The 22,372-nt window shown below is 40.4% G+C and overlaps 2 protein-coding genes across 3 annotated transcripts; both read right to left on the reverse strand.

Annotated features, from left to right (window-relative positions):
• Positions 1-46: 46 nt before the first annotated feature.
• On the reverse strand, positions 47-5,997 carry LOC114309294 (coproporphyrinogen-III oxidase 1, chloroplastic). 2 transcript variants are annotated; one of them, XR_014340925.1, is made up of 9 exons: positions 4,720-5,997; positions 3,860-3,935; positions 2,264-2,358; positions 1,831-1,914; positions 1,154-1,241; positions 791-915; positions 597-695; positions 215-493; positions 47-110 (listed from the first exon to the last, which is right to left on the reverse strand). XR_014340925.1 is itself a non-coding variant. In XM_028255003.2 (8 exons), exons 1-8 carry the CDS (start codon positions 5,305-5,307, stop codon positions 425-427), a joined length of 1,224 nt encoding a protein of 407 aa, XP_028110804.1. In that variant the 5' UTR covers positions 5,308-5,997; the 3' UTR covers positions 136-424. The 2 variants fall into 2 exon arrangements, 1 of the variants encoding a protein (XP_028110804.1); XM_028255003.2 differs by lacking the exon at positions 47-110 and having other exon boundaries at positions 136-493.
• Positions 5,998-6,700: 703 nt separating this feature from the next.
• Positions 6,701-20,577, reverse strand: LOC114309293 (uncharacterized protein At2g24330). Its single transcript, XM_028255002.2, has 6 exons — positions 20,276-20,577; positions 18,915-19,193; positions 10,397-10,541; positions 8,713-8,822; positions 7,672-8,092; positions 6,701-7,387 (listed from the first exon to the last, which is right to left on the reverse strand). The coding sequence occupies exons 2-6, from the start codon at positions 19,188-19,190 to the stop codon at positions 7,116-7,118; spliced, it is 1,224 nt and encodes a 407-aa protein (XP_028110803.1). The 5' UTR covers positions 19,191-19,193; positions 20,276-20,577; the 3' UTR covers positions 6,701-7,115.
• Between the last annotated feature and the right edge of the window lie 1,795 nt (positions 20,578-22,372).

Here is a 22,372-nt window from a genome sequence, read left to right on the forward strand (position 1 = left end):
TGTCAACCAAAAAAACAAAAGGCCCAAATGATAGACAACACCACCATTTGATAGATCAAGCATATTTATAGAAGGGAAATTTACAAACCAGTAATTATAAGTTTGCTAACCTGCAAAAAGTCAATAACCATAGAGTGGTCACAACAATGTATTTATTCCGGAGTTTCATATTAGCCTTGTTAAGAAGACAATCAAAGGAATCCATATGATTTACCAAGGAATCTGCCTCTTATCACCTCTTCTAAATATGTGGATTACTGACCAAGATGCAACTTACCAAGTAGTCATTATATCAAGACTGCATAAAAGGGAGGGGGAGGGGAATGTGAAAAAAACAAAAACAAAAAACTCAACATGATACAAGGGAATTCTTCTGATATCTTTTTGGGAGATAATTAATACAAGAGAATTCTTCTGAAAGTCACTACACCCATTCCTTGGGATTGATGCAAGCATCCAGTAGTTTCCACTCTTCACTCCCCTCTTCTGGTTTCTGCACCACAAAAATAAAAAATAAAAAAATAATAATAATCCTTTTAAACCTCTTAGATGAAACATCCACATAGAAAGATCAACAAAGCTGAATAAAAGCTCACATGGTCATATTCCCACCGTGCAGATAGTGGAAGAGAAACAAGAATACTCTCAATTCTACCTCCTGTCTTGAGACCAAATGTTGTTCCCCGATCATAAACCTGTGAAAATTATAAGGGGGAAAAAAGCTCAGATTAGAGATTTTATATTTTAAATAAAATACATCTCTATGGATCTTCAGAGATAGTTTTGATACCAAGTTGAATTCTACATAGCGCCCCCTCCGTAATTGCTGCCATGCCTTGTGCTGATCTGTGAAAGGCGTATCTTTTCTCCTCTCTATTATGGGTATGTATGCAGGAACCACTGAGTTTGCACATTCTGCAGATCACCAATGAATATGTAAATGACAAGTAACCTTTTATTTCCTTTATTTATTTATTTGTGTGTGTGTTGGGACTTGAGGATGTTCGCCGATATCTACCAACACGCATCAGGAAACACTTGGATTTCTCAAAGTAGAATGATTGCTATCTAGGGTTAACAAAGTAAAACTTCCACGAACCTACTGAAACTTTCTAAAAGCACAGAAACAATAAATATTATTTCAAGCAATTACCAGTGGCAAAGGAAAGCAGCATTTCCTGATCATAGTCATTAAGATCATCAAAAAATATTCCCCCAAGCCCTCGTCTCTCACCCCGGTGCTGCGTGCAGTGCAAACAGTCAGTACAATGCTAAAAATGTACATAATCTTTTATATTTTCAAGACTCAGTTAAGAACAGGAAGTAATCACCATAAGGCACACAATGAATTTGAGACACCCTTTCTCCACTTAAAGGATTAGGAAAACTATAAGGCCTCGTGCCTGATTTCCATTGCCCATAATCCAAAACCTAGTAAAAGTCAGATTTACCAACAAAAAAGAAGAAGAAGATATTTACGAACAAACAGACTCATCATGACAACCGACTGTTATATATCATTCAAACATGGAATTTGCAGAAAACTTTGATACCACGGAGAATAAAAGCATGAATTAAGTCAAGTTTGTTAATGGTCAGACTCATTAGTTTGGAATTGGCAAGATCACTCCTGGGCAGAAAAAGCTATTCTAAAACTACAAAAAGAGGCACCTATTTGCAACCAACGAATAATAAAAATTGAAAAGTAGCTGCAACATTAAAATTTGAAAATAATGATAAATTAATCAAAATTTACTGAACATATTTTAATTTAATAAATATTTTACCATAAAATAGTACATCATTTAAAAAACTAAATTAGAGGGATACCTTGATGTAGAAGTAATCATCACACCATTTCTTGAACCGAGGATAGAAGCTTGGGTCAAATTTGTCACAAGAGCTTTTTTGAACCTACAAAGCAAGGCCAACGTGCTTACGTAAAAATTATTCATGCATAATCAAAGACCAAACAAACTAGTTTACGTGGCAAAACTATACAGGTGTTGCAATTCTTTCTGTGGCAGTTTACTGTATACTGCAACTTCACTAGCAACTGGTTCTTTTACCTTCTTCCTCAGCAGACTAAGTTACAGAAGGTCTAAGAAACAAAGTCTAGCACATATGATATTGGGGAACTATGTTTTGTTCATATGAGCAAGAAAGTTGCATTGTCATTGTCATCTAAACATGGAATCTAGTAAAAAGTAGCTTAATTTCAGCTTACAGACAGAATTCAAGATTGTGAGCATGCTTATTATACCGAATGAAAGTGCTTGACATCCTCCTCAAAGATGTACGCAGGTGTCAAATCAGTACCACCACCAAACCACCATTGTCTTGGTGCTCCAGGAGCATCTGCATATAAATGACATAGCTTGATCTAGAAGTAATCATCACACCAGTTCGTACAATTTTACCAGTGTAAAACATAAGATGACATAGCATCACTACGGGTAAACATACAAATTTTCAATGATGTTGCCCAAGAAGAAAAATAATTCCCGGGAGAAATTTGCAAACGAGTCCTCAAATGCAAATAAAAGGAAATGAATATATTCTTCCAATTGATAATTGCCGATTTCTAAAAGGAAATTATTCAAACAACATGATCTAGAATGTTTATCATGTATAACATTATTCAAAGAGTTTTTTTTGGTTTACATGTTCACTGTGTTACTTGGTTGCAGTACTTTAACATTTTATTCTTTCAAATCTTCTGTTTCTGTCATCTGTTTTGCGACTTCTTGGGAGCTTCAATTCAGGGTGCAAAACATTCCTTTCTTCTCCATTTTCCCCTAAAGTACTATTTTTGCTTGACACAACAATGTAGGACAAGGGTGGTTAAACACTTTTATATAAGCTCTGCCACCAAACTGATTAGAGCAGCACTAGCAAACTTTGAACTACTGATGATCTCCATAAGAAGAACAAGGAAAAAAAAAAAAATTAAGGAAACATTCAAGTTTGGATATTCGTTAAATTTCAAGCCGAAATCATTTGGGATCAATTAGAACCATATTTTAAACACTTTTTAGTCTTAGATGAGTCTTATTTTAAGATTATTTGGGTCAAGTTTAAAAATGTTTTCTAATATGTTTCATAGGTAAGGCGTATTTTTGGTAATTTTGAAATTTTCTAGACAAGGAATGTACCAGTGTCCCATGAGTAATACGTGATTGGGTTTTTATTCATGGGTCTTATTTGGAAGTCAAGAGTCTTAGTTTCCAAATGGGAATTAAAATCCTACAAGTAGTTCTCTAATGTCTATAAAAAACCATGTGATACTTCATCGTGCTTCTTTGTCTTCTTCTTCTTCTTGAATCTATTTATGATGCCTTTTTTGCACTACTAGCTTCTAAAACCTAAGGAAAACATAACAAAAACAAAACTAAACATATCCAACAGAATTCTAAACTATGAGACACTTAAAAATAGAACTTGAATCAACCCACAAGAAGTTTATCAAATACCTAAAAGCATATTCCATGTGAAATTTAGATTTGTTCTGTCTTTTCTTTTTCTTTCCCTTTTTTCTTTTTTATTATTATGCTGACATGAACTGGATTAGTTAATGATACAGTAGCATGTACAAACGATAACATTAATTTTCAACTAATTATCTTTCTATGACTATGGCCCCAAAAGCTAATGAAATGATAAAAGTTCAAGCAACTGACTACATACATTATTGCAAAAAACCATTATAAATAAAATGGTACAAGAATCAATACAAAACATTGATGCAAAACAAGTGCCAAGAAGTTATCATGAACAAAAATGCTCATAAAAATTCACAATACAACAATGTAAATTTGCAAGAATGATATGCAAGTCATATCGAAGGCTGCTTGAATACCGCTTGGAGCATCAGTCTCAAAATACCGATAATTAAAATGCAATGTCGGGGCAAAAGGGTTCTTTGGATGTAAAACCTGAAAAAAAAGAAAGGGCAATGATATTAATGGGGAAAAAAGATTCCATGACATATGTACAACGATAATGAAATGATAGTTTGCCAAATAATAAGATCCCTGAAGTCAGCAAAAGGCCAAACTACTAAAATCAACTCTCTTCAGGTTAATATTAATGTAATGGCTTAGTCTGAATTGACGAGCCAATTCAAATTACAATTGTAAGTACCGATACAAGATAGTGATAAACCAGGTGTAAAATACAAAGTTGTACATGACTTCACTCAATCAAGCTACAATGCTTGTATGCAAACCAGTTGTATTGACAATTTGAAATTGAGTTGTAATAGAATTTTAAGTTGTTTCATTATACAAATCAGGAATCCAATGCTTATACAAATGGAGTTTCCATGTTCCAACAATCAAAAAACAAATGTGCAGCTTTTGCCTTCAAAGAAGTTCATTTTCTTACAATGATTTTGGGAACTTTCTTTTCTTTTCTTTTTTTCTTTTCTATATTCAAGGCCAATCAAGCAAAACATTCTTGGAATCTTCGGTCATCGTCAGCTGAATGGACGAAGAAGATTATTCAAACTAATTAAGTTCAACCTTAGTTTTCTGAACAAAGTTAGGACACTTGGCGAATAAGGGTGGCGAATCAAGATTCTAACTAAACTCCATCTACATTTTTCCAAATGGCTCACATCTACCTCAAAATCATGCAACATCAAACCCAAATCATGATCATCCTATATATATATATATACGAGTTAGAAAAGAATTACATAAATAGAAGAGAAATTACCGAGCTGATCCCAGCAGCGAAAAAGGGAACAGGACCAGGCTTCACATCAGAGGAATTAGCAGGCTTGGCGGCTCTATAAGCTTCGGGAGGCATAACTCCATACACAACAGACACATTCACACCGGCCTTCTCCCAGATGTCCCCATCCTGCAAAACCCTACTGATTCCGCCGCCGCCGCCAGGCCTCGACCAGACGTCCTCTTTGAACTTTCCACCTCCATCCACCGCTTCAATGGCCAAGCAAACGCTGTCCTGCGCCTCCCTTATCATCTTCTCAAACCGAGCTCTCACAGAAGAAGAAGGAGTTGAATTCGAATCTGAGATGGAAGAAAGTTCATCGTCCGATTCACGGAGGAATGTGAGAGGCCGTTGGCTCTCCGGTCTCTCCTTTTCAATCATAGATGATGATGCTCGCACTCGCAGAAGGATAGGGTTTCTTGTTCTGGTCCTGGTTAGGGTTAATGAAGAAGAAGTGGAATTGGAGGAAGAAGAAGAAGAATAAGATGAAGAAGGTAATTGTGTAAATGAATAGGTGACTGGAAATGTGGTGGTGGTGGTGGTGGTGGAGGAGAGAATAGTTGTTAGCATTGTTGATTCAGGTTGGGAAATGCAGACCTAGTGCTCGATGAAATTCCGAAGAAGAAGTTGAAAGTCGGGAATGTCAGACACAGGGTTCACGGACAGTTGATGATAAGGCAGGCAGGCCCGCCCAACAGGAGTTACCCTCTGAATTGCGTTTTCAGTGGACGGATCAAATACTTCGTTCTTCTATATTTTAGTAATTATTTTAATGTTAACAACGTCCCTACATCTACCGAATTTAAGCTTGCTTAAATTATTTAAATTTGTGTATGTGAATTATTCAATTTGTCAGTTGGACGGTAGTTTTTATATATACTAGTTGATATATATGTAGACAAAAGAGATAATCGCGGTTAATAAAAATAATGTCAACCGTCTAATTTGTATAATTCAAAAGAATTCAAATTTAGTGCATCAATAAGTTTTTTTTTTTTAAATTTTAAATTGTTACTATTAAAACACAATTTTTGTAGACTTCACAAGAAATATATAAACTTTTCTTAAATTTTCACAATAAGAGTCCACTATTATTATGGACACATAGTCCTTCACAAAGTTTCTAAATGAAAAATTTTAATATTATTCTTTCAATGAAGGTTCTTAAAGTTTAACCTCCATAAACTTGAAATAATTAGGTGGTTATAGTTATTTGAAATATTTCCTATTTGTAAAAGAAAAAGAAAAAGAAAAAAAAAATAGAGAAGGTGGGAAGGGAAAATAAAGTGAAACATGTTTTTCTTTTTTCGTTTGGTTGGACTGAAATAAAAATAAATAAATGAAGAAGTAATTATCGAAAATTGAAAAAAAATGGTAAATTACAAATACATTTTTTGAAATTTGTTTAAAGTACAGATTGTCTCTTATGATTTAAAAAATTATAAATATTTCATTATCAGAATTTTTTATTTAACATAATTAATTAAAAGAATAAAATTTATAATTTCTCTACTATACAATAATAAAATTACTTAAATTATTAATTAAAACATATTTCAAATATCATTAAAAATTATTAATTAACTTGATAATTTATTAATAAAAAAAATAATTTATTATAAAATTAAAAACCTCACGAGGTGAAATGTAATTTCCAGAACTATTAGAAGCGATTCATATTTTAATCAAATCTCAAAAAGTGCATTTGTAATTTATCCTTGAAAAAAATAAAAATAGCCAGCCATGTAAATGAATTAAGTAATTTTTCCTTCTTGCTTGAAAAATCCAACTATTCCAAAATATCCTGAGCACACTCACATAATGTTTACCCTTCCTATCAAATTGCTATTTGATTATTGGTAAGAACTCAATTCACAGAAGCTCATCAAGAAAAGGATAAATGCACTTGCAAACTTCATTGGGATCGTTAATAAAAGACGAGTGATTTCACAAGCAATGTATATGGCCTTCAAATGAACAAATTCATAAATACCATTCCAATCTCCAAAACAGGAAAAAACGATCCCACAACGCAGTTGAAAGTTCAAAACATTGTTGCTAAAAGTAAACTTACATTTGTTTTCGTATTGATCTCATTTTGGCAACAAATTCCTCCTTGTATTTACTTTCAGAACCACAACACACATGTATTGAGCGAAATCAACTTGACCGATTCACAGTAACCTAAGTGGCATAAACCCAAAACAGACGAGGGTTGCAACCATGCCACATGATCTATATGTGTAATTCATCAAGCACAAGTTCCTCCTTGAGGAAATCTAACATTACACAACCAAACGACAATCAAGCCCGTTATAGTCCCAGCACTCAAAAAGCTCTTGCCCACAAAGAAAAACCCAACCCATCTGTGACCGCCTTCAACTAACTGGATCCACATTTGCAGACACAACCGTTTCACTCACTTCCATGGTTTCCACAACAGATGCAAGTGGACTACTACTTACAGGTGTCCCGTCACTCATCGTACCACTAACAGTCCTTATGGGGTTAACATTGCTTGCCATTACTGAAGATACAATACGAGGGGAGTCCGAATTGGGAACACCTTCTTGCTGTTTTGACCTATTCAGGGCATTGCAGTGTGGGCAATAGTAAGTAATGTAAGGGAAATCCTCCTGCCTTGCAAGCCCTGCACAAAACAAGAGGACAAAATTACTTCTGATCATTTCACCATATTTTGCAAGAAACCAAACTGAGGGCCTATTTGGTGCAGCTTATTGTAAAACTAAACGCTGATAATAAAAAAAGTAGAAACCAAAAGAAACACCTCCCCCAACTTTAGATAGTTCGCTTTTTTCAGCTTATTTAAACTTTTTCTGCCTAATAAGTTATAAGCAGTGCTACATCAAACAACTGGTGTCTATCTTTTTTTCTTTCATTTAAATTGAAGGATGGGCACCACAGACCACTCACCATTGTGCATATGGCAGTTGCCACATATAAGTGCATAGGACTGTGTTGGATCCTCACCCACCAGCAATGCTGCAATCCGAGCAATCCATCCTCCGTCATGTGTGGTTGATCCTGGTTGATGATGTTCAACAACCAGCTGATTACAGTTAGAAGTATCAGCACCCTCAATCCCTGCTGTATTATGGAGCAATTCTTCATTAGAGTGTTGTGACACAGTGCTCCCTGCGCTACTGGATCTTGTATGTAACTGTTTCCGATTTCGGAGCCCACTAGATTGGACTAATTCGACATCGTTGCTCTTTGCTGTGGGGTTGAGATTAGACTCATCTCCCACATACAACTTTAAGCCAGAATCTGCACCCAGCTTGGATGCAAGGACAGTTGCAGCAGCAGCCTTTGCTGCTGGGTCAGGGTCATACCTCTGCATTTAAAATTTTGTAGTCAGCAGGCAAAGCAGTTTCAGGTATCGAAATATTTTATTTGCAGGAAATTGTTACACTAGATACAGAAAAAGGTCAATCAGCTCAACTGTAAAAGTATAGATTTTATGCCTGATAAGACATTAACATAGAAATATAAAATAGGCTCCATAATAATATACCAATTATTTTTCCTACTGAATATATAAACTCTTCATTTCCAGAGACTGTTAGACCCAGAAAAATATAGTAGTTTTTTTCCTTGTATTTTTAAAGTAATGTCATAATCTCATCCTAATCCTCACTTTTCAGCAACTCTTTCACGTAAAATTTCTAGAATTTTAGAATAGAAAATAATTAAAAACGACGGTAAGATTTGTAACTCATCCTTAATTATAATATTCATTCAGTACTGCCTCATTTATTTCATTTATTAATATATATATAGAGAGAGAGAGAGAGCAAACAGAACCCAACATGATATTAAACCTTGTCCAATTGAAAATTACCCCATGCAATCACATTTTGAAATAGTACAAATAAAGCTCCACAAAAAGAGATCCATCATGTAGTAGCAGATTATGACAAAGGAAGAATAAAAAAAACTACTTGGTCATATCACCTGAATCAGCTGCTGTGTACTGTAGTAATTTGTCTTTTCTTTAAGCTCATCAATCTTTGCTTGCCTTTCGGTCCGAAGCCTTTCCAAGGTTTTCTGGTCCTTGCGGTCACCTATGAGATCATGTCAGTAAACATGAATAAATGAGAAGAACTATTTCTAGTCAGGATGCTATTCCACCAAATCATCAGAAGCACAACATATCAAACACTGAACGAAATGCATCAATATGCAGATGTATAAGTAAGCATCTTTTAGGATTTAAAGTAGAAAAGAAAACCTAAAAAAAATTAGGGTAAATTACCAACACCCTTCTCGAGGTTTGATTAAAATACAGATTCCCTAAGGTTTGAGAAATTACATCCCGTCCCCTGAGGTTTATATTTGCATAACAAATTGTCCCCTAAGGTTTATATTTTGCATAACAAATTGCTCCCTCATTTGTTATGCAAATATAAACCTCAGGGGGCAATTTGTAATTTTCCAAACTTCAGGAGGGAATCCGTATTTTTGTCAAACCTCGAGGGGGGTGTTGGTAATTTGCCAAAAAAATTAATCAAGAACATTTTCTGCATGGAAATTATTCCCCTTACAACAAGAAGAATAAAATGTACACATACATAGTAAATTTAAAGATAACAGGGTGGGGCAAGTTTTACCTTGTCTCCTGAAATAGAAAATACAAAGGAAAACACACAATTATTAAGATTTGCATTAAAAGGATCATCAAATAACTACACCACATAAGATCCTTCTTTCTAGGCAAAACTTGAGTTATCATAAGCAGTGGTTAACCTCAAAGGCCTGTTGTATTAACCAATACACAGAATGCAGGATCCTGTGTAAATCTATGAATATGTGTCTTTATACATACTAAAATCAGCACCAAATTTTGTGATTACATTAAGATAATAAATAAGCTCTTTCTTTTTTCTTTTTTCTTTTTTTGACTCAACAAGCCTTGGTCCTAGTTACTTAGGTGAGCTACATTGGCATTTTTGAGCAATTTGCTTTTTTTCAAACTTGAAAGCCGTATTCTTACTTAAATCTGAAGGAGGGGAAGAAAAAATGATGATTCCCCTTAAATTCTCCAAAGATATTGTTCGCTACAATTTTAATGCAACTAGCCATCTCACACAACATATTTTTTGGCTTCTCATCTCATTCCTTGATCATTCTATGTTTCAAGACATAGCTGAACCAAATAATTCAAACATAGCTTAGGAAGATCTTTTAAGCAAATAAGGATTCAAAGAATACAACTCAAAACTCAAAGGATTCAACATGCTATATTTACTGCACCCAAAGCAACAAAACAAAACCCAAAACATAGAATACAGACAAACACCCAAATCAGAAGGGAAATCAACAGTCCCAGTAGTAAAAAGTAAGAAGAAAAACAACTAAACAAAATAGTAAACAGAAAATCAATAATGAAACTGTAATAAAGGCCTTAGGGCAATATAAAATTCTCACTAGGAGGGTCAACGTTCAACTTCCCCTCCCCCTCCCCCTCCCCCTCTAATGTACCAAAATAAAATAAAAAGAAATTGGGGCCACACCGAAGGAAACCATCAGTCCAAGTATTAAAATGAATATGAAAATAAAAATAACTTCACAAAGTAATAAATGCAAAATCAATAATGTCAGGCAATATAAAAGTGTGAGAGAGTTTTAAGATACTTACACATCCTTGTGAAGCTTACAAGTGCCGAGTAAGTAACAGAAGATAGTGCAGGCAAAAGAAACATTGGCAAAACCCGAAACGCCCTCATTTTCCAGTTCAAATCTACCGACCTTGTTGTCATGATAGCATAACCCACTGCAATAATCTGACAATGAAAACTATCTTAAAACTAAGCCTGTAAGTAACTAGAGAAGGGACTGCATAAGTAGAAAATGCCATAATCAATCAACAATGCACTAAAAACGCAATGATAGAATTTCAACATTCAACAAGGACTTCTCACCTCGTGCCCCTAGTCTACTAACAATGGGTGGTGTCCTAATGCCTCTATTATATAGCTTTGACTCCTATGGGTGGGCACGGAATTGATGGATTTTCAGCCCATTGGTTTGGTGAGTTGCATCTACATTTCGATAGATAAGACTTTGGCTTGGAGATTGAGAGTACTAAACTGGGCCATTTCTGGCTGTCAAAATCCCTTTGTGGGAAGGGGGCAAATTCTTGATGCTATGCTTGTAGGTGTGGGCTCCAAAGCATCATTTGCGAGCTTAACACAAAGAAAGCGTATGATCATGTAAATTGACATTTTCTCTTGCATATTTTGAATCCTCAAGGCACCTCAATGACAGTAAGAATAAATAATTGGGCCTCTTTATTGTCCATCTCTGATGATGTTTCCTTATGACCTCAGGTTATTAATAGAAGTTTGTGGTCTTTTTCATTCTTCGAGAGCATTCTATTGCAAGTCAATCTTTGATAAGATTGTTGATAATCCAAATACATCACCTTCTAACTCTCCAAGATGATTTGCAATGCAATTGTGCCTTTAAAAGTTAAAGTACTTGCATGGTTTATGGTTCATAAGAAATGACATGTTTCAAAAGAGGCATAATTGTCATCTACTTCTATAGAGGCATGTTATGGGTAGGAAAAATGAGAGCATGTATCATTTGTTACGACTTTATAATACAAACTATTTCAGATGGTGGGAATTTATCAGGTGGCACCTTTTGCTTGTGTTCAGATGGTCTTAATTGACTATAGGGGTTCTGGTTTTAACAAGAAGGATCGAGTGCTTTGGGATTGTGTAATTTGTGTTATTTTTTAGGTGATTTGGTTGGAAAGAAATACAGGAATTTTCGAGAGTAAGTTTTTTTTTTTCTGATAAATAATCAAACTTTATTAAGAAAGCATCAAGGCGATGCAAAAAATACAAGAGCAAAACCAACACCCCACACCAGACACAAAACTAACTAAACAAATCTTCTACAAAATTCAAAACATCGGGATCCACCAAACCCTTCACCCAACTATACATGACCAAGAGTAACCTACTTTCTAACCAAAGAGTTGAATGGCTCGAATCCTGAAAAACCTGCCTATTAAGCTCCAACCAAATCATCCAAAACAAACAATGAGAAGCAAGTACCTAAGCCTTCTGACACCTCTTGCCTACCCTAGCCCCACCCCAACTATGAAGAACCCTAGCACAGACCCCGGCTGCACCCAAACCAGACCAAATAAAACAACAATCAAATTTTAAAGCCGAGACACAAACGGGCAATGAACTAGCAAATGATCCACCATCTCCACATCCCTACAACACATACAGCACCAATTAACACGTGGCGCCGCCAAATTAAGTTATCAGTAGTCAGAATACGGTTCAAAGCAGCTGTCCAAACAAAGAAAGCAACCTTGGACGATGATCCCACCACCCAAATGGTCTTCCAAGGAAACACCCCAACTCCACCCCCCTCAAGCAGCCTATAAAACGACGATACCGAAAAAACCCTTTAGCCCTCAAACCCACCCATAATAAAGTATCCTCGCCATCCCCTCCAAACCGAAGCTTATACAACAAACCCACCAATTGGTCCAACTCCCAATCTTGCACATTACAACGAAGCCGCACTCGAACCGAAGCAACCAACTCCTCCACATCAACTGTAATAGCAAAAATCAATGGAAACATGGCCGTCAGAGACAACTCGCCACACCACCTATCTACCTAAAAGCGAACGTGATCCCCCACCCCCACTTTGAATTGAACCCTTTCCCAAAGGGCTGTCCTCCCTAACCAAATCCCCTTCCACAGACTACACCCTTGGGATTGGCGCACCCTATTTGAACACCCCATCCCATACTTGGCCACCACCAACCTCCTCCACAAGCGCTCCCTTTCCATCGCAAACCGCCACAACTACTTCCCCAAAAGAGCACGATTAAACACCACCAACCTCCGCCCCCCCAGGCCCCACCTCTCCTTTGGAGAACAAATCCTCTCCCAAGACACCAAATGATAATGAAAGCCCTCCCATTCGCCATCCCACAAGAAATCCCTCTGTAACTTCTCCAACCTCGTAGCCACCCCTGCAGGAATTACATGCACAGACATGAAATACGTTGGAATACTGGAAAGGACACTTTTGATCAAAGTGATCCGCCCTCCTTTGGACAAGTACTGACGCTTCCACCGCGCCAAACGCCGTTGAACACGATCCACCACCCCATTCCATACCTTAGTCTCCTTAAAAGAAGCCCCCAACGGAAGACCTAAATAGGAAACTGGCAACATGGTCACCTTGCACCCCAAAACAGCCGCCAACACTGGAACATTCTCCATCTTGCCCACCAGAATCAATTCTGACTTTGCCAAGTTAACCCGAAGCCCTGACACTGCCTCAAAACACAATAACACACATCGCAGATAGCCAATCTAATCCACATCTGCCTCACAGAAAATCAACGCATCATCAGCATAGAAAATATGAGAAACTAGCAAAGCCGCAGACCCGCTCCCCACCTCAAACCCTGATAACAATCCTCCTTGGACCGCTCTGGAAATATGACGACTCATGGCCTCCATAACTAGAACGAACAATAAAGTAGACAAAGGATCACCTTGCCACAAACCTCTCCAAGTCGAAAAGAAACCCGCTGGCGTCCCATTCACCAAGATCGACAACCGCACAGTGGAGATATAAAACTGCATCCAAGACCTCTATCTTTCCCCAAAGCCCATTCTCTCCAACAGATACAACAAAAACTTTCAATTTACATTATCATATGCCTTCTCAATATCCAGTTTGCAAATGATACCCCCTTTCTTTTGACAAAGCCGTGAATCCACACACTTATTGGCCACCAGCACAACATCCAGAATCCACCCACAAAAGTATTCTGCGACTCCGACACCATCCCCTCCAAAACCGTCCGAAGTCGATTAGCCAGGACTTCAGCCAATAACTTATAAACGCTGCCTAACAGACTAATCGGCTGAAAATCTCGAATATCCTCCCCTCCCCCCCCCCCCCCCTTCTTAGGGATCAAACTAGGAATATGGCATTGAAAATCTTCTCAAACTGTCCCGTGTGATAAAATTGCTCAAACGTAGCCATCACCTCCCCTTTCACCACCTCCCAACAATGCTGCAAGAAAGCAATAGAAAAACCATTTGGCCCTAGCGCCTTATCACTAGGCATACTCAACACACCCAACACCTCCTCCTCAGTAAATGGACTCTCCAGCACCAAGCCATCCACCTATGATATAGTATCAAAACCAACGCCATCCAACGTTGGCCGCCACACCTCCCCCTCATCCCGAAAAAGATGCTGATAAAAACTCACTATACCAGCCTTAACCTCCCCTTCTAAAGAGAACAGCACACCATTCACTCGTTCTTTCCCTATCTGATTTGCCCATCGATGAGCATTTGCCATCCAATAAAAAAATTTGGTATTATGGTCCCCATCTTTCAGCCATAAACATTTGGATTTCTGCCGATAACTGATCTCCTCCATTCTAGCCACGTGTGCATACTCCTTCCAAGCCCCCACTCGGCAAATCACATCCGCCACAGAGAAACTCCCCTCAGTTTCCTTCTCATCTAGCCCATGTAGGACTGCTAAATTATTCGCCTTCTGAACCTTCACATTACGAAACACCTCTACATTCCATCTCTTCAGATCAGCCTTAAGGAGTTTCAATTTCTGGGCCAATCTACAACTCGACACCCCAACCACCCTATAACTCCTCCACCATCCACCCACCATCTCTAGGAACCCCTTTCCTTGTAACCACATATTCTCGAACCGAAAAGGCGACAGAGCCCCCAAACACCCCCACTATCCAACAGCACTGGCCAATGATCAAGGATCGGATGCTGCAACCTCAATTGAATTGACTGAGAAAAGTGCTCCTCCCAATCCCCAGAAACTAGAAATCGATCAATCCGAGACATAGCCCGGCCTCCAGACCAAGTAAAGTCCCCACCCTGCATCGGCAGATCAATCAACTCCAATGTATCAACAAACGTAGAAAAAACCCGCATAGACCCCGTCATCTGGCTCCCACCAAACTTTTCCTCTGGTCTCTGTACCACATTAAAGTCACCCCCAACACACCAAGGCAACCCCCATCGAAAAGCAACAACCTGCAATTCCTCCCAAAAAGCAGCCCTCTCACCCCCTCTCACCGGCCCATACACTTTAGTGAACACCCACCGAAAACCATCCTCCACACATTGAAACAAACAAGACAAATAAAACCCCCTATCTCTTCCCTCTCCTTCACCACCACCCCATTGTCCCAGCACATGAGAACACCACCAACCACCCCTAATGCTGGTTGAAAAGCCCAATCTACATGCCTCTCACCCCACAACTCCCGCACTACCCCCATTCCAGGGACACCATTTTGGTCTCTTGAAGACACACCACATCCGCCTTGGCACTCTTCAATAAGGATTTAACCACTGTCCTTTTCCCTCTGTCATTTAAGCCCCGCACATTCCAAATCAAAATTTTCAAACGCATGGTAACAAAAGTTGATCCCCATTCTCCTTTCTGAACCTCCGATCACTCCCCTTCATGTTTCGATCATAATTTATGGAACACTCCAATCTCCGTAGTTCCCGAGCCCTTTTGTCCTTCTGGCCAACCATCTGTAAGTTTGAATCTCCCAAATTACTCTGTTTCCATGATGCCTCAATAGCGGAAAACAATTTCAGAGCATCACCCTCATGTCCCTCAAAAGAAACACCCAAAAGTTGACTAACCTCTTGTATACGAGACAACACCCAATCAGATACCTCATTCGTCGTGGGTAATTGATCCTGCTGAAACTCCACCTCTAATTCATCCTCCGAAGTGTGAGCCGTATATGGCGACCCAGAATGCCTAACGTTCACACCTACTGGTCGCACCACCATCGCCAGGCCATCCCCCATATCAGCCCTGTCAGTCCTACACGCAACCCCAATACCGCTGCAAATCCGTAAACTTGCTGTTTCTTCCCTATGAAAACACTCGGCTGATGGAGTCACAGCCTTCGACATGGACTGCCCCTGACCCAAAGGCGACCGCGAAAGAGACACCCTCTGGGGAAGCCTCTGGAGAAGCTCGCGACCCCCTCCCTCCTGTCGGAATTGCCTCAGTACTAACGTGTTGTCCTTGCGACCCGAAACCAACTCGCAATGTCCCAAATACCCGGTCTATAAGCGGGTTGACATGTTGACCTGATGTCCTCCTTGGGCGATCCACGACTGGCTGCCTCAATCGTGGGTTTAAAAAACTTTAGGCCAACTCCAAACCCACACAACCCTTGCCATCCCTCAACACTACTCTATTAAGTTGGCCCATGGATAATTAGGCCCATTCTCACCCCCACGGCCCAAAAAGTTTGGACCACCACCCACTGGACTCCTCTTAACAAACCTGGGACCGACTTCTTTACTTAATGGCCAAGATTTATCCCGAAGCCCTATTCCTGGCATCTCCCTCCCAAATCGGGATTGAGATCGCCCAAATCCTCCAGTCCGTATATCGCGCTGTTCATCACGTAGCCAAACATGATTACCCCGCTTCATCCGAAAACCCTCTAACTACCCCATCTCCGACCGCAAAGCTTCAACTGTCGGCCCAACTTCCAGCCATAGCGAGATCATGTACTGCTACGACTCCCAAAGTAACAAAACCCTAGATGGGATGTTGCCGCCCTGTCGGACTCACACTTGGACAATACCTAGGTCCGCCAAGAGCTCGTCAACCTCCACAAAGCCACCACACCTCTCCCCGATGGCCCTGTAAGTCGCCATCCCGTGAAGGTGGATGGGTAAACCTATCACCCTCACCCACACATACTCCTCCAGCGAAGCCAAGTGCCCAGAAGCACAGAGAACTGTTGGTGACCACCAGCTCAAGTGTAGATCATGGCCGTCAATGACCCACTGTCGCCGGAGCACATTCTCAGCGTGTTGTTGTGAGGAGAACACAAAGCGGAAGTCTTAACCCCCAACTGGTCGAATCTCCACCTTCCCCAACCGCTGCCACCACAGATCTACCCATTCCGTCATAGCAGCAAAACCAACCCCCTTCAACCCCACCTCACCTACTCTACCCACCAAGGCCCTTCCCAACAAATCAAACCATCCCTCCTCTGCCACTGCTTGTATCACCTCACCTCTACCATCTTTGGGACTTGAGACCCCCACTGCCACCGTGACCCCCCTTTGATCCACCACCGTCCTCTTCACAACACCCATCCGGGACACCCAGTCATCCCCTCGGGTAAACCCCTCTACCACCAACGCCACTCCTTCCCAGCCGTCACCGAACTCAAAGATGGAAAGAAAAACCTACGTCCGTTTGCCAACTGCCGTAACCACAATCTGAAATGAAGTACCCTTATTGCCCTCTCCTCGCATCCAAACTGCCACACTCCGTCGTCTCCCTCCAAATGGCCCACGAACGATTGACTCTTTGGACTTCTTGAAGCCATCCGCAACTTCGTGCCTACCCATCGGGCTTCAAAGCCGACCAACACCACTTCCTGTCGCAATCCTTGCCCCCTCTCCACAATCGCTAAACGTCGATGTCCCCTTTCATCTACTACCGCCTCTTCAAACTCGAACGAGTGACCACTAAGGAAAAGGATCTGACGTCACGGATCCATCTCCGCCTCCACCGAAACCATCCCAGGTCAGTAACCCATCACCCCGGAAATCTCTCGTAATTCTCTTATTCCTGTTTTTGCGGAGTTCTATGTTCAGAAAATAATTTTCATTGTAAAAAAAACTCGCTTGGATTTTTCTCCTTAGGTGGCCTTTTTAGATGTCTCAAAAAAGCTTAAGCTGGGTCGCCTCTGTGTTTAATCAGCATGTAGACGTATAATGTCATGGTGGAGACATGAACAGAGTGACATCTTGTGAAGAAGGTGTCGACAACGGTGGCGTAGATCGCCGACGGCACTGGTGGTCTTTGGCCATGGTGGAAGCTTCGGCTATGGTGAAAGAGAAGAGAAAGGAGAAGAGAAGAGCCATTTTCGAGAGTAAGTTTGACAAATAACAGCTTTATAAAATAGAATTTGTTCTTATTTTCGGGCTTCAACCTTATCTCCTTTCGAGGGATTCTTTAATTTTTTATTTGTAAAGACTGGAGAGAAAAAAAAAATTGGATCAAAGATTGGAGAGATATGTGACGTGTAATTTTGGTTTTTAATTTTTCTCTTTTCTTATTGAATGGAATTTTGGTCCTCAGTTTGTTTTTTTTTTTTTTTGGGTAACATTTCCCTTCCCTTAATCAATTATAATCTTTTAACTAACTCTCCCTTCACCTCTTTTATATGAATGTAGAAAATAATCATTTCGGCCAACATGGCGATGCTAAGGAAACAAGGGCTAATATTGTTAAGGTGTCTAAGCAAAGTATAGAGAATCATAATAAGGGGTTGTTTGGGATGACCTAAATAAGTGTACTTTTCGTCTTTTTACGAAAAGATGTGCAGAAAAGTAGAGAGATGATGTGATGGAAAAAAGATAAAAAGATAAAAAGTGTGTACTTATTTAGGATAGCCAAACTTGGCCTAAATCACAGCTTAGGGCAAGGTAGTTAAACCTAGTGTTAACAAAGGCACAAGGCGCACCGAGGCACAGTTGAGGCGCCTCAATACCCCTGAAGCGAGACGACTTTAATGAAGTGCGGTTGAGGTGCTCAAGGTGTGTGAAGCGCAAAGAGACACGTGCATTTTTCAATTTTGCCTAATTTGTTAAAGATGTGATATCAACCCTTCGATCTAATGCAGTCCATTATAATTTTATAAGTTGTTCACATTCTATGAAAGCCCTAGTAATAAATAGATAGCCTCAACCCTAAATAACAAATTAAATATAAATACGTAACCTTATATATTTTAACTTGCATATCATTTTTGTTTTAACTTTTCCTTGCCTCTAGACAGTGACAATGACCAAACAATAATTTGTCATTAACCAGGCAAACTCAAATTTTCAAATTTGAAGCTTGCCCTTACAAGCAACCTTGTTTTGGTTGGTTCTAGGTTTGAACAAGCACCAGATGAAACGTACCCCAACCAGATAAGTCTAATTTCTCCAAGTAAAATGGAAATAGACAATAGACATCCATCTGTTACTCCTTCTGATGCACAGAAGGATTAACTAAGAGAAAACACAGCTGTTGTCCCTATTTACAGAAACAAAAAGGAAAACACATGTTACCTCGAAAACCACAGAGAATATTATCAGATGCCTGATCATCCTTCTCCAACTCTGAGATCTCTTCTTCATTTTAGCAACAACAGCAGCTTCCTCTTTGGAAATGTTTTGCAGCCTCTTCTCAAAATCATCACCATGTAGTCTAAAGAGTCTATTCCAAATTCGAGATATTACTCCTCTCTGCTTCTTCTTTACAACGGTCACACTATCTTTCTTTTCAGTAGCAGGGACATCCAAGCTTTTTCCAGTGTCCTGGGCCTTGTCGGACTCTCCAGCCATTACCTGTGGGTCAGGTCCAAGTAAGCACAAGAAATAGATCCATTTTCTACAGGTGACATCAAAATCTAAACTAGCAAGCAAGAAATACAAATACCAAAATTCTAGACTAGTTTTGAATGGAGATTATTATAAACGAAGTTCATTATAAAATAGCAATCACTTCAGGGAATCAGAGGGAGGGGGGGGGGGGGGAATGAAGTTATTTTTTTTTCTCTTTTGTCTCTCTCGACCACCTCTCCCTTCCTCCCTTGCTCATTCCCTTTGACCACCAGCAGCACCACCACCAACTATCACTGATCACTGCCACTAAACACCAAAACCCACACCCACACTGCAACTACCATCACCAACCGATCACTACCAACAATGAGACCACCACTGTTTGCCAGCACTTCACGCCCACCACCACCACCAGCTAAAGCCCCCTCCTCCTCCCTCCCCCTCTCCTTCCTCCCTCACCCACCACCATCCCCTTCCCCGTTGCAACCCCATCATTCCTCCCTCACCGAAAACTTATACGTAATTTATCTTCAATTTTCCTCCGCAAACCCACGATACACACTTAAAACTCTTTATATAGAGCTCTGTTTTTGGAGTTGTTATAGATTACAAAATGAAAAAAAGACAAACAACAACACTAACAAACAAACAAAATTTGCAGAGAATCTAGAATGGGTCTGGAATCTTGTAGATTGTAGCAATAAAAAATTCTTATACCAAGGGTAATCTGACACTAAAATCATGACTGTAGTTAAAGAAATGGTCTTTAACTTACATCCAAGGCTTCTAGATCTCAACAGTTGAACCAAAATTTATAGAGAAAAAAAAAAAAAAATCCTTAGTTTCGCCTGGATCGAGATTCAAGACCATTAACACTCTTATTAATTAATAATAATAGGGGAAAATGCAATCACAGGGTAGAACACAATCCGTCCTGCCTGAAAAAGAACATCATATTGACAATCTACGAGCATCTAAGATCAAGGCTCTACCATATATATATATATATATATATAATAGAAATTTCGAATAAACAACAACGAAGAGAGAGAGAGAGAGAGAGAGAGAGAGAGAGAGAGACAGACCTGGTGAGAGATCGCGTAACAGTGGAAAGAGAAGTGAGATCGGGAGCGGAAGGAGGAGACTGAAACCGGCGGTGGCGATCGTCGGTGCTCTGAGGTGGGCGGTGGTGATGATGGACAATAGAGTGCAGAGAGAGAGAGAGAGAGAGAGAGAGGAAGGAGAGAAGTCTTAAAGAAAGAGAAATGTAATTGACGCGGTTTAAGGCGGGTAGGAGGGTCTTTCGCCGTCGATGCTCAAGAAAATGCTTCCTTCGCCGTGAAGAGGATTCGATTCGGGAATCAACGCCCAAAGTGGCTTTTAATTTATTTATTTTTATTTATTAAGCCCCCTTTTTTAAACAGAAACTTTTTTGATAAATTCATTTTTTAAGAACTTTATTCCATTTAATTCATATTCTTTTTTATTATTCCATTAGGTTCAATTTGAGATAAGAAGATCAAAATATCCTTTTCATCTACTTATATTCTATTTAGTTCACATTATTTTCTTATATTTCAATAAGCCCTATGGTTGACATAATTACCAAAATACCCCTAATGTGAATGTTTACACTGTCAATGTGAATGTTCAGGTCGTCAATGTGTAGGGGCCCGGCCCATGTCGATCCTCGTGGGTGCCGGGAAAAATTCGAGTCGGGCCGAGCCGGCCCACAGGCCAAAAAAATAGACCCGGGTCGGCCCATTGATAATGTGAATATTCACATTGACAAGTTAACATTCACATTGATAGGAGTGTAAAATTGGCCTGTGGCCCATGGGCGGCCCGAAGCCAGCCCGCCGTTCGGGGCCGGCCCGTTCATAATGTAAATATTCACATTGACGTATTAACATTAACATTGATAAGAGTGTAAAATTAGCCCGTGACCCGTGGGCAGCCCGAAGCTTGGGCCCGGGCCCGGGCCCGGCCCGTTGACAATGTGAATATTCACATTGACATGTTAACATTCATATTGATAGGAGTGTAAAATTAGCCCACGGCCTGTGGCCGGCCCGAAACCCGCCCGCGGCTCGTGGGCTACCCTAGGCGGGCCCGGCTCGACCCGTTGATAATATGAATATTCACATTGACATGTTAACATTCATATTGATAAGAGTATAAATTAACCCGCGCCCCGTGACTGCCCGAAACTAGCCCACGGCCTGTGGGCGGCCCGGGGCGGACCCGGCCCGGGCTGTTGACAATGTGAATATTCACATTGACATGTTAACATTCACATTGATAAGAGTGTAAAATTGACTCGCGTCCCATAGGCGGCCCGAAGCCCGTGGGCGGCCCGGAGCGAGCCCGGCCCAGCCCGCGCCCGTTGACAATGTAAATATTCACATTGATATATTAACATTCACATTGATAGGAGTGTAAAATTGGCCCGTGGCCCATAGGTGACCCGAAGCCCGCCCGCTACCCAGGGCGGGCCCGGCCCGACCTGTTGACAACGTGAATATTCACATTGACATATTAACATTAACATTGATAATAGTGTAAAATTGGCCCGTGACCCGTGGGCAGCCTGGAGCCCGGCCTCGGGCTGGGGCGGCCCGGCCCGTTGACAACGTGAATATTCACATTGACATGTTAACATTCACATTGATAAGAGTGTAACATTAACCCGTGCCCCGTGGCTACCCGAAACCCGCCCACGGCCCGCGGGCGGCCCGGCTCGGCCTGTTGACAGTGTAAATATTCACATTGACATGTTAACATTCACATTGATAAGAGTGTAAAATTGACTCGCGTCCCATGGGCGGCCCGGGGCGACCCAGGTTTGGGTCCGGGCCTACCCCGGGCTGCGGGCGATCTTCGGACAGCGGACAAATTTTACACTACTATCAATGTTAATGTTAACATGTCAATGTGAATATTCACATTGTTACGGGTCGGACCAAGCCTGCCTCGGGCTGCGATCTGGCTTCAGGCCGCCCACGGGCTGCGGGCCAATTTTACACTCTTATCAATGTGAATGTTAACATGTCAATGTGAATATTCACATTGCCAACGGGCCAGGCCCACCCCGGCCCGTGGTCGGGCTTCGAGCTGCCCACAGGTCACGGGCTAATTTTACACTCTTATCAATGTGAATGTTAACATGTCAATGTGAATAT

The sequence above is a fragment of the Camellia sinensis genome, chromosome 9, assembly GCF_055761805.1.
Source record: "Camellia sinensis isolate YWXY chromosome 9, ASM5576180v1, whole genome shotgun sequence".
In the NCBI taxonomy this organism is placed as follows: Eukaryota; Viridiplantae; Streptophyta; class Magnoliopsida; order Ericales; family Theaceae; genus Camellia; species Camellia sinensis.